A 15,824-nucleotide genomic window follows, 5' to 3' on the forward strand; every position below is an offset into this window, starting at 1 on the left:
TAAAGCCCCAAAGTTTTAAATTTGTGTCACCTTTAAATGAAACTTCTTATTTAAAACAAGATTTGAGAATAACTTCATTTTACATTTCATAAACCAGACCATTTTTGTCTTGAGGAATAAAATTCTGGGATGATGGTTATATTCCAACTTTAGTAATCCCTGCCGTGTTTAATCTTGGGAAAATTAGAGAAATATATTCAAAATACTTAAACAAATTTTTCGCATTAATATAAATTGAATAATATCTTGGGAAAAAAAATTCTAACTCAGTTTAAATTTTTCTATCAAAGCTACCATTAGTTTATTCACGTATAAAAGAAAGGTAATTTATGTAAATAATTAGGAAAAAAAAAAAGAAATACTAAAAAGAAAATACTACTTGAAAATATCGTTATCAATAATGAAACTTTCATTTTTAATTCTATTGCTAAAACCGTCAGATTAATAAGCAACAGTTCAATATGCAAATGATTAAAAGTTGCGGAAAGGTAGAGAAATAGATATTTAATAAACCTCCATTTCAGGAATCTTGACGTTTAGGAAATTTATATGCAAATCATTTTCCATGCATTAAAAGCGATTCATATTTTAATTTTTAAACATCTGCTATGCTCTTATATGTTCTATCACCAAAACTCTGGTAAATACATTAAAATTGTTGTTGAATATAAAATCCCACAAGTTGTTAAAAAGTTTAATAATGTGGGGTTATTTAAATGGTAATCATTTCATGTGCAAAAACGCTCGGAGGTATAAAGATTTTTTAGATAGAAAATAAAAATTCTAGTTTTCATAAAAAGTCCACTTTCTTAATGAAGAAACGATACTTCTTTTTATAAAGGAAACGCTTCTAGTAAGTGTCAAATAAAAGAAATACATTTTGAAAAACTTGAAAGGAGGCCTTCCACTTTGTCTTCTCCAAATTTGTTTGTTTATTTCTTTGACCTAAGCAATAAAACAATTTAAAATTTTAACAGAGGAAAAAACTTGATAAAACAATTCAAACTCTGAATTTCAATTTTTATTTTCAAATTTGAGATTTTTGTTTTCAATGGAATTAGAAAAGATAATCTATCAAATCAAAAGTAGGTAAACAAAAAAATTCAACTAAGTATTTTATGCATTAAATTTTTTTTGTTTCATATTGTTATGAATTTATTACTTCCGTTCGTCGCAGGTATTCTTTTCAAAATGTGATGGTCGATGCAGAAATAAACAGTTCTTTAGTAGAAAACAACAAAGACGTTTTTAAGACAAAAGACACATATCATAAATATGCACAGCCGAGACGAACACACAGGACAGCAAACAGTAGCCCACAAGTAGTAATCGAACACAGCACACAAAGCGGCCAGACAAAATCCAGCAGAAGAGGGGATCCTCAGAGCTTAGCTCTACGGTTTCTCCAAAATGCTGAACTGCCTTCTCGCTTTAGCTGTTTCCAACTGCCTACTCACTACTAAACAACTGGCTACACCACACAATGCACGGTGCTGCTTCCACAGTAGACAAGAGGACTCGGCACACAGCTTAGCTCAGCAATAGCTTGGGCTCCACACAACGATGGTACTCCGCCGTTGCTTAGCTATCCTCTCGAAAACTGCCTACCTTTTATTGCTCTCGGGAGGCTGGCCGAGAAGGTTCTGGTTGTATCTCAGTTCCTATTTGCTGGATTGTTAAAATTCTCGAAGTTTTCAGCATTCTATTTTGTCACCGAATTCGTCACCAAATGGTCGCTAAGCTCTGAAATCACTGACGCAGCACCCGATCAGCACCCAACAGAGCTGATCGTAAAACTGTCTTTCTAACAATGAAACTATTCGTGCTGGGAAGCAACATTACAGGTTTCTAACAATATATTATTTTTATTATATCATTATAGACTAATGTTATATATACTGCAAGTATTACCCACAAATCTGAAGCAATAGCATTTTAAAAAAATAAAACTATTGTGTCTGTGATCTATACATAGAACGCCTGCAGAAATATAATGCATCGCATATCGACTGCATACGCATATACGATGCAAAGTATGCAAGATGACAATAAAACAACTTTCCCTGGTTGTATGGGTCTGCAGCTAAAATTAATGAACGGAATGAAACTAAATTTAATAGGCAGACAGATTGTGGAATGCATGGGATGATGAATTTCAGAAAATAAAGTTTTAACTGCAGTATTTTAAATATAAAGGTAAAATTAGTGTGTTGAAAATATAACCCTGATTTTTATTTATAAAAGAATATTTTCTGCGAATTTCATACTGTATATCATTTATTTCTGTATGTTCATTTTCTTATCACTAGAATATTAATGCAATTATGCATAATCCATTTTCCGAGTGCTGCTATAACTATTTACTTTAGAGTTTTCATTCTGACAGTAACGAAATCTCACTCATCGATGGTCGTTGTGAATATTTCCTTTTCTCTGCAATTTTTTTTTTCCCCCGAATACTTTTTTTTTTTTTTTTTTTTTTGCTTTCGGCAGTCTGTACATAAATATCAGGTTTTATTCTGTTCATTAGTGTTAGCTACAGATGACTTGAAAGAAAGCTACAGATGATAGAAGAAATTATCTTATGGCTACCATATACAAAAATACATACATTGCATGAAAATGAGCATTTTTTCCCCCTGTACAAAGGGTTTTTGTATTTTCTGAAAGTAATACACAAATTGTTTTTAAATTAAAAAAAATACTGAATATCGTTATGTGAAATGATAATAATTGCAGTAATTAATGTTTTATTTATTTGAATTCATTTGAATAAAAATATTAAAAAGAAACTGTAAGAAAATCTAATAATTAATAGAAATTATCAAAATTTAATGCTATGCAATGTTACATGTACACTTGCATCTCAAAAACCTCTAAAGAATTAGTTTTGAATAGTTTTATGTTTAATTAATAAAGTAGCTTAATTATTACGTTTTTAGTCAAAATGTAGAATATTTTAAATTATTGAAGTAAATAATAATGATTTTAATTAGTTAAATTTAATTTAGATTTAAATAAATAAATTATTTTCTATATATTCCTTACGCTTATTCATAAAGATTTATACAGTCGCGGTGGAAAAATGAAAATTCCCGTAGTAAAAAGTTGGATGTTATACTTAGGATGACAAACAAAAGTCTCTTTGTCATAAACTGTGCGCAAATGAAAAGAAAAAATGTGATTTTTTTGTACTGGATGGCAAAGGTAACAAAATAATTAGTGGAATATAAGAGATAAGCTATCTAAAAAGAATTTTGCAAAGATTTTAGTCATTTTTTGTTGGTTAATCAATAGTCTTGCCAGCAAAACAATAAGCAACTGATGAAACAGCAGGAAACTGACATATAAGGCAATTATCACGAATAGCAAGAATCGGCTTTATTGGTAATTACTATCACAAAAGAGCAATTATTAGAAGTGAAGCAAGTCCCAGCACTTTACGGTGAAATCTATATACGATATTTATCTTTGTCCAATAATGCCTAAATGATCTTTCTTTGGGGATGTAAATTCATTTCGAACAAAAAAGCCCAAGTTAAAATCCATGTAAGCCAATATGATCAATTATTAAGCCTGTTTAATTCTTCCAAATTAATGGTATCGAAATGAGGAAACGCTTCATGGATGGATTGAGCAAACAATTCTAACTATCCTTTATGACTATTCATTAAATGAAATATTTCGCATTGTTACCGGTTTGTTACTTGTATCATGTTTTCAATTAGGAGTCAAAGGAACGTAAACTTTTTTTAGTTAACTATAAAATTCAATATTTCTTATAAGTTTAACTCTGAAATTTTTTTTGAGCATGCCTACAATAGTGTAGAAAACCAAGGGAAATGGTCTCCCCGAAATCGATTTAAATCATTGTGTTCGAATGCATATGAAATTACTTACAGACTTGATTGAAAATTTGATCTGAATCCACATTTCAGATTCTAAACCAAATGTTATCAATTTAGTTAACCGGTTATTATTAACCTGTTTAGTTAACCAAATGTTATCAATGTTTATAGTTATCCGGTTCACTTAAACAGCCAGACAGACAGACTTCCTCTGAATGAATTTTGCTCAAAATTTGAAAGAAATCTACAAATTTAGTTTAAAAGCCATATACTTAATTGTATCCGTCTGGCTCACAGCGTTTTTGAGTTATCATGTTCACAGACAGACAGATAGACATACATAATGCCAATAATGTGTTTTTCGAACTCAGAGAGGTATAAAACATGGAGATAAGACAAAATCATGAATTCCAATTCCTTGACGATTGCAATATTTTCTCTATAGAAAAAACAATAGAAGTTAACAGAAACAGTATAGAGTATTACCATATTTTCTCTATGTATGAGAAAGTGAAAAAAGTTCCAAGTGTTCTGTTTTCTAAAATAAGGATTCCCTTAATTTCAATAAATATATTCAATAATATTAAAACAGCCCACAGTGGACTATTGAAAATATGATGCATGCGCCGAAAAGGAGATGAAAAATAAAGAAGATGAAACATGGAATTAAAACAAACAAAAAATAGAATGAGAACAAAAAAATGGAATGAAAACAAAACGTCGTGCTAACGCATATTAAAATATTACCATAAAAATAATAGATCTCATTTACCTCTCGAAAATCAAGCGACTGGCGAATTAACTAGTCAGATTTAATTTATTCGCATTATCTGACTTATGAGGAAAATGAAGCAAAATTAAACGGTTACTGATGTTTAATAAATAGTCACATCTAAAATCAAACAAGACATTTGAAACATTAAAGATAGATAACATTTTAATAAATAAAATATTCCTTTTAAACGAGATTAAATCCTCTTGTATATATAAAGCTGTTAAAATTAAGAATAATATTGATGAAAATGTAATGAGAAATATTAAAAATGGACATAATGCTTTTTTATGAATAATGAAAGAAATACAATTACATATCTTGCTTATTTCTTATACACTTAGTTTCTTTTCATATATATCAAATATTACCGAAAAGTGAATTGGTAAATGACTTAAAAATATGCATTTTTTTCTGAAATATTTATGTAATATGTTGAAGAAAATCGTTCGCCAGAGTAAATTTTTATCCTATCGAAATTCATGCTTTTATATATTAGGTGAAATATAATATTTTCAAAGCATGAAGTCATGAAAGATTTAAAGTTTATGTGAATATATTTTTAATTTTAATACATAAATTAAAAAAAACAATCTTTAATTTCATTTACCTTTGAAGTTCAGTATCATAATCGTAAGAACCAAGTATAAACAGCTGCGTTTGTAGATGGAAGATATCAATTGAGGACAAGCAGAGTCCTCTTTCAGGTTCATCTTCAACAAATTACCTGAAAAACTAAAAAAAAAAAAAAAAAAAAAAAAAAAAAATGAAATTATTTTATAAGACGTGTAATAAAGAAAAAAAAAGCAAGCTTCTTCTAAAGTGAGTAGTACATCTTTATTACAAGTGAATAGGAGATAGATATCATAAATTTTTTGAGTTTAATATACTTCACAATTTTGTTGAGAAGGTGACAGTTATTGTAATTCTTCTATAAAATTTGAGGAGAAAAAAAATTGCTACACATATATGTAATAGATTAAATTACAGGCATTCTTAAAATTAAAAGATAAGAAATTCTTTGTTTTAGTTTCAGTTTCACTTCCGAAACGGGGAATTTCTCTTTTGAGTTGTTAAAATTGCGAACTTTCTCTTTCTCTTTTCTTCAGTACTTAGTTTTCACCGGTGAAACTTAAACGCTGCGTTTCTCTCAAAGAATCCAAGTTCGATCCCGCATAAATTTGTTTCATCGTTAAGCCAGTATGAAACTTTGCTTTAAGTTTTAAAATAAACTAATTTATGTCTTTCCCTGAGTATATTATTTCAATATTTCCTTCACGAAGATAATGCAAACAATATTTTCCGATTATAAATATAAACATATATCTTAATTTAATGCAAAGTCTAAGTAATTTCAGATTTTTTTAAATCTTACCGGAATCCAGTAATAAAACCACTAAAGAGAAAAATTCTGTCTCTTTCGCTCTTGTCTTCTAAGAACGAATGCGAACGCAAGCCTTTGTTCTTGTGTAAAAATTATGTCTTCCGTGGTAAACTAAATTGAAGTTGATTCAAAAAGTCTCTTCCTTTTGGCCACGTAAATGCCACAAATATACTATATATATAGAGAGAGACGTTATAGTTAGAGCCATGACCAATGGAGAGAAACGAAACGAAGCTTTGTAGATAGGAATTTCAAAGCAAACTGAGGAAATGGCAACCTTTTAACAACTTGAAAAGGGGGTTTCTCATTTTGGGATTGAATCCAAACCAAAAATTACAGCAAAGTTACAGCTATCACATCCCGAGAGGCATGGAAAAATCGCGCAAAATCAGATATTAAAATGCTTTTTTAAGTCATATTTAAGTAGGCAGAAAATAATTTTATAACTCATTCCCTAATTTTTCTTTCTAAAATTCTATTACTAAAACTTTCTTCAAAGAAAATAAAAGTTAGCTTAAAAACAAATAAAAAATATTTACTCTATAATTGAATATTTTCAACATTTTTTTTTTTTTTTTTTGCATCAGCCACTATCATCAAAAAAAGGAACATTCGTTAAATGTGAAATAAACTATTAGTTCTAGAACTTGAAACCTAAGTTTTTAAAAATAACAGAGCATTCCTTTCAGTGCGAGTTAATAGATTTTTTTTTATCTAAGGAAAGTATCAAATGCTGTCGTAAGTTATCTGGCGTATATTTTGACAGAAAGTCAAACAAGTCATAATACTGTTGTATAGGAAGAGACATCTCCCAGAATCAGTTTCCCCTTTGATTCATTTCCCAATACAACAAAACCAGGCCAACTCAAAACGTTTTAATTCGAATTCGTCTGCAATTCGAAATTTTCCATCGACCTTTGAATGTTCTATTTTCATAACATTGAAATATTATCTGTAATTTGAATTCATTTTGGTTAAATAAAAATCCCAATTAAAATAGGTAAAATAATTTTATTTCTGAATTAGTTTAAAATACATTTCATACCTTGCGTTAATTTATCACGTCTTTCAAGCTCTGTCTTTCTTTGAATTCATTATATATTCAATGACGTGCTTAATCTATAAAATACAAGCCTCTTTGTTATCTATCAAAGAAAAAGAGGTATGAATTTCTATAATGATTAATGGGTAAAGAAACGTATGTACTCAAGCAGATATGTCAAAATTTCTCTTTCGTATAGTGGAGCTAGGTCAATTCAAATTTTTTAATTTGAAATCATCTATAATTAGAAATTTTCACCGGTCCCTTGAAATCCCTATTAACATTATTATTCGTTGTAATGTTAAAAACATAATCTATAATTCGAATTTATTCTGGTTATAGCCAAATCAAAATTTTTAAGAAAATCTAAAGAAAAAAGAAAACAGTTTTATTTCAGAATTTCTTTTCTTAGCTTAATGCATTCGCATTTTGTGTCCTTATTGATCGCAAGTGATCGCGCTTTTTAAAGCCCATAATAGAGGAGTGTAGGGCTATATAATGTATTCGATAAAAATTGCACCTTAAAAATATTTTTTGATATGAATTAAAGTATTTATTCTGAAGTTTTAAAGTACATTTATTGTTTGTTTTATTGTAAATAGTAAATTATTGAAGCTGCAATATAGAGCTTACTTATTAAAATTTATTTTTAATTATTGAATATTTTTAAGTATAATTATTGTTTTAAAAATTATCAAAACATTTATGTACTATTATTATTTTTTAAATTACTAAATATTTCAAACTTCATTTTTTATAAGAATTATGAAATATTTTTAAGCATAATTAATATTTTTATTAAATATTTTAAGAACAATAATTATTATTTTATTAATAAAAAATCGCTTTCAGTTAATTTATTATTTATGCATTATATATTAAAACTATGAAACAGTAAAAATATATTTATAGTATCATTTTTAGTTTTAAAATTGTTGTTTATTTTTGCTGCACTCCTTTTCAGACTCTGTTTTCCTTTCTTCGAATTTTTATCATGACACACTCAATTTCGAATTAAACAAGTTTCACCGAGTTTCATTCCTAATCCTTTCATATAATCACGTCATCTTGTCACAAATTTAAAGCGTCATCTTTCTTTGAATTTATTATCCATTAATTGGCGTGTAAAATGGTTGGAATCTATGTGGGACAAATTTGTTTGTTTTCGATTTATAAAAAAAAAAATTATACGAAAATCTGCAGCAATTACTGGTTAAAGAAACACCAGAGATTGTTTACCAGTCAAGCAGGATTGAGGAATCACCTTCGTATTCCACATGTCGGTCAAAGTTCAACGTTGTGACGTATTGCAACCTCACCTTTCTAAACTCATTCAATATTTTTTTTTAATAAAAGATCACATATCCTCGAGGCAGCAGGTGAAAAAATATAATCTATTATTTAAGAATGCTCAGACATCTGAGAATCTTTCATTATCTTTTAAAGAAATTCTAGTGGGATGGAAAAGATCAATGAAAATTTTTTAGATGTCGAAAGCAAACACGCAATGGTGCTATTAAGGTTTAACTTACCTTATTTTCTTTAATTTTGTTGCTATCTATGAAGGCAGAGAAAATAAATAAATAAAGAAATTGATTTTTATTTGAAGCTTTTCCATCAAATTGAGTTTCTTCAATCACATATTTATCTCAGGACGTTAAAGATTTAAAAAAAAAAATTGTGATTCATTTTATCGTTTAAAATATTTTTTATGGAAAAACACTAACGTCCTTTTAAGCCCAATGCTACAAAATATTTCAATTTCAGGGCTTCTTTCTTATAGGTGACGACGAAGCCCTGAGCTTGAATTTTCAATAATGATTGCATTTTAAATAACAAATTCATTATAAATTTTGCCATTTACAACAAAAGGTCAATACATTGTCTATTTCATTTTTTAGCGTATTTTTAAAAGTATTATTTTTGCTTTACGTTTTATACATTATTCTATTTAGTAAGAGAGAAAAGTACAGTAAAGGAAATTCGAAAGAATATAAAGAAGATTTTGGAAAGGTACATTCGATAGCTTTATAAATATTTATTGGAAAGATTTCTTTACGTTACTTCGATGCTTATAACAGAAATAAAACTCAACCAGCGAGAATGGTTTCCCGAAATTTTCTCGCATTCTCTCCAATAATGGTTTTTCTTCCTTTTCATAAAATTGTGGACCGTGGATAGAGGTGGGAATGCGTTTGATAATATTGTTAAACAACGGTTACAAAATATTGAACTTTGACGTAAATTTATTTTTTATAAATAGTGCAAGAATTAATTTTGATTAACTTTTTCCCAAGTCGATTGTAAAAAAAAATTTAACATGGAACTGCAATTGTCATATGATCACATACTGAATCTGATTGATTTAAGTCATCGTGTATACATGTATACGAAAGTGCAGAAAAATGGAAAGATTGTCAATCCTTTGACAGATTTGATTCAAAATTTGACAAGAATCTTTATTTTAGAGGTTAAACCTATATATCAAATTTTATCTATCTCTTTCCGTTTGAATTGAATTACATTTTATCTTTTTACTTTTTAAAGTTATCGAGTTTTCTTTATTTAAGCAGCCAGGCAGGTAGATTTCCTGCGAATTAAGTTTGTTCAAAATTTGATAGAAATCTAAAAATTTGATCTAAAGCCCATATACCAAATTTCATCCGTCTGGCTCGAAGTGTTTTGAGTTATTATGTTCAAAGACTGATGGATGGACAGACAGATGGATGAACAGACAAATGTAATGCCAAAAAAGTTCAGTAGGCATTGTATGTAATACCTACATATTCTATAGAATAACAAATGCTCTTTAGGAAAAGTATAAAGTAAAGGTCATGATATCGCTATTATTTAAATTTCTCATTTAGATAGAAAAAGTGAATGCACAGGATATCATTTTCATCATCTTTACTAGCCCCAAAAGGATGAATTTTTTAAGACACTTTGTGTAAGCACGTGCATTACTAGTTTCCTTTAAATATGCACAGGAAATCTCTTCGGTAAACATTTTCATCATCATGTTAGTTTAAATCACCATCGGTCATAATCTCATCCATATTTATTGAAACAGGCTCTGTTTCGTGATTCAGAGATGTGTTTCATACTTTGCTGGATTAACATTTGGCATTCTATAGAATGTTTAGTAAATGTATAAAATGCTTAATTAATATCATATATTGCCGGTGAATTTTCGGTATTTTGTAAGATGCCTAGATATTCTATAGATTGCCGTTTTCATATATTGATGGTAACAATATATTAGCATATTGTTTCTATTAGCTCGTTTCTGTTGCATCGATACAAAGAAGATATCTCAAAAAATTTATCAAGGTTCCTGCAAAGAATAGCTAATTATTTAATCATAGGAGTTAACTAAGTTAAATTATCAGAAATTTTTTTTGTACCATGGTCAAAATTTGTAGATAATTTAATTGGATAGTGAAGTTAGGCAACAAAATTTAACACAAAATCTTTTGTTCGCTACTAAGTTCAAATTATTTGAAATATAAAATATGTAAATTTGTCCTTGACCGAAAAAAGAACCTTCTTTGTTTAAAAAAAATACTAAATATTTCATCAAATCTTTGATAATTGGCATTTAATAAATAAGAAAAAAAGCTCTTATATAAAATTTGCGTATTTCTTCATTTAAGCAAAACAGAACTATATAAACAAATAAAAAGAAACCAGGATGAGCTTCAAACTTGGACTATACAAGGTGTCCACTATAATTGTAGCCGAATAGATTACTTTTAAACTTTACAGAGAGGCATATATTTCCAGTAAGACAAATGCACTAAATAATGGGGAAAAATATATTTTATGTTGTTTGAATCAGTAAATGTAGCTTTGAAAAATTATGCAATCCAAATTTTTATAAAAATCATTGGTCCTATAAGTGATATTTAGTTAAATATTACCCATATATCAATATTTTAAGCAAAAGTATTTCACATTCGTTCAGTTTAACTTTTGCAACTAAAACTGATCGACGAGTTTATAATAGTCAATTTTTAGGTGATTTCAGGCAATTTCAATGGCTGTTTGAGAGCGATCCGTGAATTAACTCACGCCATCGAATTAAAATAATGAACTGTATAGCTTCATAAATCGTTCAGATTTGTTCGCAAAAGGATGGAACTTTCTTTGTTTAAAATATCAGAATGTCAAGAATATTTTACTAAATGGTGCTAATATTTTACTAATAGTGCTAATATCCCTATTAGCACCAAAGAACTATATAAAATTGTAGGCATTGTAAGTGTTTTAGTAGTACATTTATTGGCAAAGCAATGTATAAAATATTTTTTTTCACAGCATTTTCCATATTGGAGGTATATACCTCGCTATAAAAAATTTAATATTGAACCGCGATTAGAGTGTATACTCTTCTTATTTAAATTCCTTTCTGTAATAAGTTACTATCGATAAACAAATACAATCGTTTAATTCAAGAAGATTTAGTAAGAATTCGCTAAAAATAAAAAGTGATGGTAATAGTTTTTAGAATTTTAAGAGAATTTCGAGAATTTAATTAGAGAAACTGAAGAAAGTAATACTAATAATAGTCACTTGCTTAAACTTCAAAAAGCAGAATATTCTTTTTGCCTTTATATTTGCTTAATAAATATTAATATTTTCGGATCAAATATTTTTTTAAAAAAAATTCTAGTTTTAAAAATGAAAATTGCTTTATACTTTGCAGCTTTTAATAAATATCTTCATTTATCTATTAAAAGAAGCTAATTAGAAACGAAATTTTGATGACCGTACTCAATTAAAATTTTGAACTAAACTTTATTTATCCAGATGAATTTATACAAAGACAAACCACACATATGAAAAAGTAGATGCAGTGCTTCTCTAGTTATTATTTCATTTTAAATTATGCCATTTCTATGCATTTTAAAAACAGAAATGAAAAATTAGCCCTTCAACTGTGGACTGTTTTTTATTTTTCTATATAAAAGATTTAAATCACTAATTTATTGATATTATTTTTAATCCTTACTTGTATGTGACACTTTTTCTAAATGCTTTTACAACGAAATGAATGTTGTCCGAGGGAAGAGACTTAAATATGGTATACGTCATACGCAAAAATCAACGTAAATATGTCTTATTGCTTAAATACTACGAGAAAAGGGTAAAGCAATATAGTTTTTTTCAAAAATTCATTGAAGAATGTTTATATAATTAAAATATTATGGATAACTGGAAATATGATTTTCAGATCAGTTTATTGATATTTAGGTCATAATTTGAATCGACACGAGGACTATTACAAATTTTTAATTAAAAAAAAATGGTTCAGATTAAAAATTTAACATTGACCTGCACAATTTGCTAGCATGAGGACGAACGTCACAATTTTGTACTTTGGCAAGGGCGATGATACCTAGGCTGACTTCGCCGCTTGAAACCTCTACGCCATGCCGGCGAGTGGGTGTTTGGCTCGAGTGGGTGAGCGCAGCAGACCAGATGACTTGGTAGTTCTTCGGTGAAACAAGATTTCGAGACAGGAGTCCTTCGTCCTCGCAACAAAGTCTTCATTACCACGCCATCGTGGGCCTCATGAAAAATTTATTCTTACCAATTTTTCCTATTCAAAATCATATAGATATGAGTTTAGTAGCTACGGATTTATGAACTACGTCAAAAGCGTTGTAGTGGAATCATTTCATAAAAAATAATGGAATAACTTATTTTACAGAAGGTCATAGAATGAAATTCTTGCTTTTGTAGTTTCATTAAATTTTGATATAACGACCATTTTACTAAAAGCCTACTTAGTGACATGATATGACGCCTCCCTGCACCTGTAACCACTATGGTTAAACACAGAGCTTAAATGAACGTAAGACGGAAAAGACAATCGATACCTACTCAACACCGTACCATCACGTAAATAAATAATACTACGAGATAAATTATATAATATGTAGAATTTGTCTTTAAAGATATATACATTATAGTTGAAATTAATGGATAATGGGGCACAATAATGAGTTGTAGTTATAGATAAAAACAGACGGTACAAAAATGAACTACATTTATAGACAAAACAGATATAAAAAGTACTCGAGATGAAAAAGCAGCAGCATTAAATTTTGTAAAACTAATAACTATGGCAAGTGAATTGTTGAAATTAATATCCATTGTATTAATTAATTTGAAATGAAATCTTAAAAAAAAAAAAAAAAATGCTGAATTACAGCTAAATGTATGTCAATATTTTTTTAAAGATGCAAAAACTAAATTTTAAATATTTTGTTAAGAACATTACATTTTTTTCTAATGGGGAAAAATAACTTTTTTTTCCTATTATTCAAACGTGCTTATTTCAACTCAATCGGAATACATTCATTATGAAGACATTTTGGATACTATCCAAAATGAGCTGTCGCCATACCTTTTTGGCAGGTTTGATCCATGCACATGAAGTACATTATAAATTATAGAGATAATTTTGAAATCTTCCTTGGCAGTATCAATAATTCGTGATAGCAGATGAAAGGTTGGATGGATGAGTTTTATGACATATCCCATGTTCCGAAATTGATTGAAAGTTAGATTTTATGACACAGTGCCTGGGCAATTAAGGTCGGTTATGAGGGCACGTTTCAGATTACTTCCTCAATCGATCTCTGGAAGTAATTTCTTCCTTTTTATGTATTCACAAAAAGAGTAAAACATTCTTCCGCCTACCAGTCAAATCTGTCAAAAATATATGATATGAGAAATCAGAAATATAAACGAATATACTCTTAACTTTAAAAAAAACGAGGGTAGTTGCTATATCTAGAACGTATTTTAATATCAAATTTTATTTGTGAGAATTTCAATTTTTGTTACTTATAGATTTTTACTATTAGGATATTTGATGGGATTTTATATTGTATTTAAATAATTAACAATTTTTGATTGAAAAGAAATATATTTTATGTATGGAATGTATTTAATTTTTTTTTTTACTTTCAGTAAATCTATCAGTTTTTCAGCTCGTTACTTATTAATTTATATTTAAATTGCTATTTCTACAATTATATTTTGTTTGATTTCATATTTACATTTCACAAATTAAGAATGCACATTTTGAAAATAAATTGTTTTCTTCCTATTGAATCGGCTGGTTTTGTTCTTTCTGTTTTAAGCCATTTCATTACACAATAAATAATAAATCACTGAAATATGCAAATATCTGCCCAGATTTAAATTTAATTTATAAAGAAAAACTTAATTATTGCAACTAAAATGTAAGACTTAATTGTTTAATTTATAGAAACCACTAAAAATACTCTTAAATAAAATTTTTAACTCCAATTAAGCATTGGAATGAAGATTTGCATACATTATCCAAAGATGGATTGTTAAATAATGTTAATGGATTGTTAATAATTCACTTCTAGCCATTGACCGATCTTAGTCTTCAACGTTTTTACGTCTTTGCTTTGATTGCTAGTAGTAAAATAGGTCTTTTATTCTACACCTCTGCTTTGGGTGGTGATAATCTTTGAAACATTTTATCAAAGTGTATAAGGACATGATTCTAATACCTTTATATATACAATTGTTGTGTGGATTACAAAAGTAAGGCATAAAGGTATGATAAAAAGTATATTTTAATGGTATGGATCAAAATTTACAGTAATTATTACTTCACATTTTATTGAAGGTCTTGAATCTCTCAGACAATTATTTATGAAATTCAGGTACTCCAGATATACTGAATTTGGTTTTGAAATTAGAATCGTATTCGATTTCCTTTTGTAACTGGTTAGATACTGAAAAAGTAGTTTTGTTTATTGATATATCTCTTTTACTATTATAATCACATTACTACTAAGATTATTAGTTAAATGATGATTATTGTTAAAATATTTCAATTTTTAAATGTGAATTTAACTATAAAATCAAGATAACTTAATATAAAAACTTATCTTAATGAATTGTTAAATCCTCCTTATTTAAAAAGAGACGCCTTATCTCTGATATTACTCCCACTAAATTACGACATTAACTTATCATCCTTAGAGAACTATGAGATTCATTTGACTCATATTTCACACGTTTCAGGGTTTATTATTGTGCTATTAACCTTAAAAGGTGAAAACATAGGTTTCATACTCAAGAAATATTTAGCATTCTTCAAATAGCTGATTCCAGCTGTAATTTAAGGGGTATTCAACGTTTCTTGGAATTAATATATGGAGTTGTTTATTGGTTTCAGAGAACGAATTAACAGATTCCTTTCTAATGGTTGGGTAGAGTAGGTTGAAATTCATGCTGGAATTAATCTGAAACTTTTATCTTGCCTGGATTTTCTTCCTTGCCACATCAAATGATTAATGGAATATTCAACGAAATTCTTTTCCGAAATTTATCCATGGAAACTTTGATTAATTTCATTTGCAGAATAAAGAAGGATTTCTCCCCTTTGCCTCAGATGTACGATTTTCTAAGCAGCTATCACTCAATAGAGAAAAATATACAAATAACATTTTAAGTCCAGATGATTTCAATCAAAATCACAAAATATTATCTCTTGAAATACCCTTTTTTTCATAAAATAAAAAGAATGAATAAGATATCGATAAATCAAAAAGGCTTTACGTTAATTTCAATGAAACTGAGATAATGTATATAACTCAGAGAAAAAGAAGAAAGGTGATTTGAAAAAAAAAAATATTTTAGTCAGTAGATTTTGGTTCATCTTGTTTGCGCATGCATGGTACCATCGGACCACTGCTGACTGATTTCGTCTTTCTGCTAATCTTC

The 15,824-nt window shown here is 28.3% G+C and overlaps 1 protein-coding gene across 1 annotated transcript in view; it reads right to left on the minus strand.

The window, feature by feature from the left end:
* LOC129960835 (uncharacterized) overlaps positions 1-15,824 on the minus strand; it is a 93,054-nt gene that overhangs the window by 12,179 nt on the left and 65,051 nt on the right. Inside the window, exon 2 of the mRNA XM_056074504.1 lies at positions 5,231-5,355. Coding sequence (XP_055930479.1) covers positions 5,231-5,333 — 103 coding nt within the window. The 5' untranslated portion in view covers positions 5,334-5,355. The remainder of the gene's footprint in view (positions 1-5,230; positions 5,356-15,824) is intronic.

Source organism: Argiope bruennichi, chromosome X2 (assembly GCF_947563725.1).
Source record: "Argiope bruennichi chromosome X2, qqArgBrue1.1, whole genome shotgun sequence".
Classification (NCBI taxonomy): Eukaryota; Metazoa; Arthropoda; class Arachnida; order Araneae; family Araneidae; genus Argiope; species Argiope bruennichi.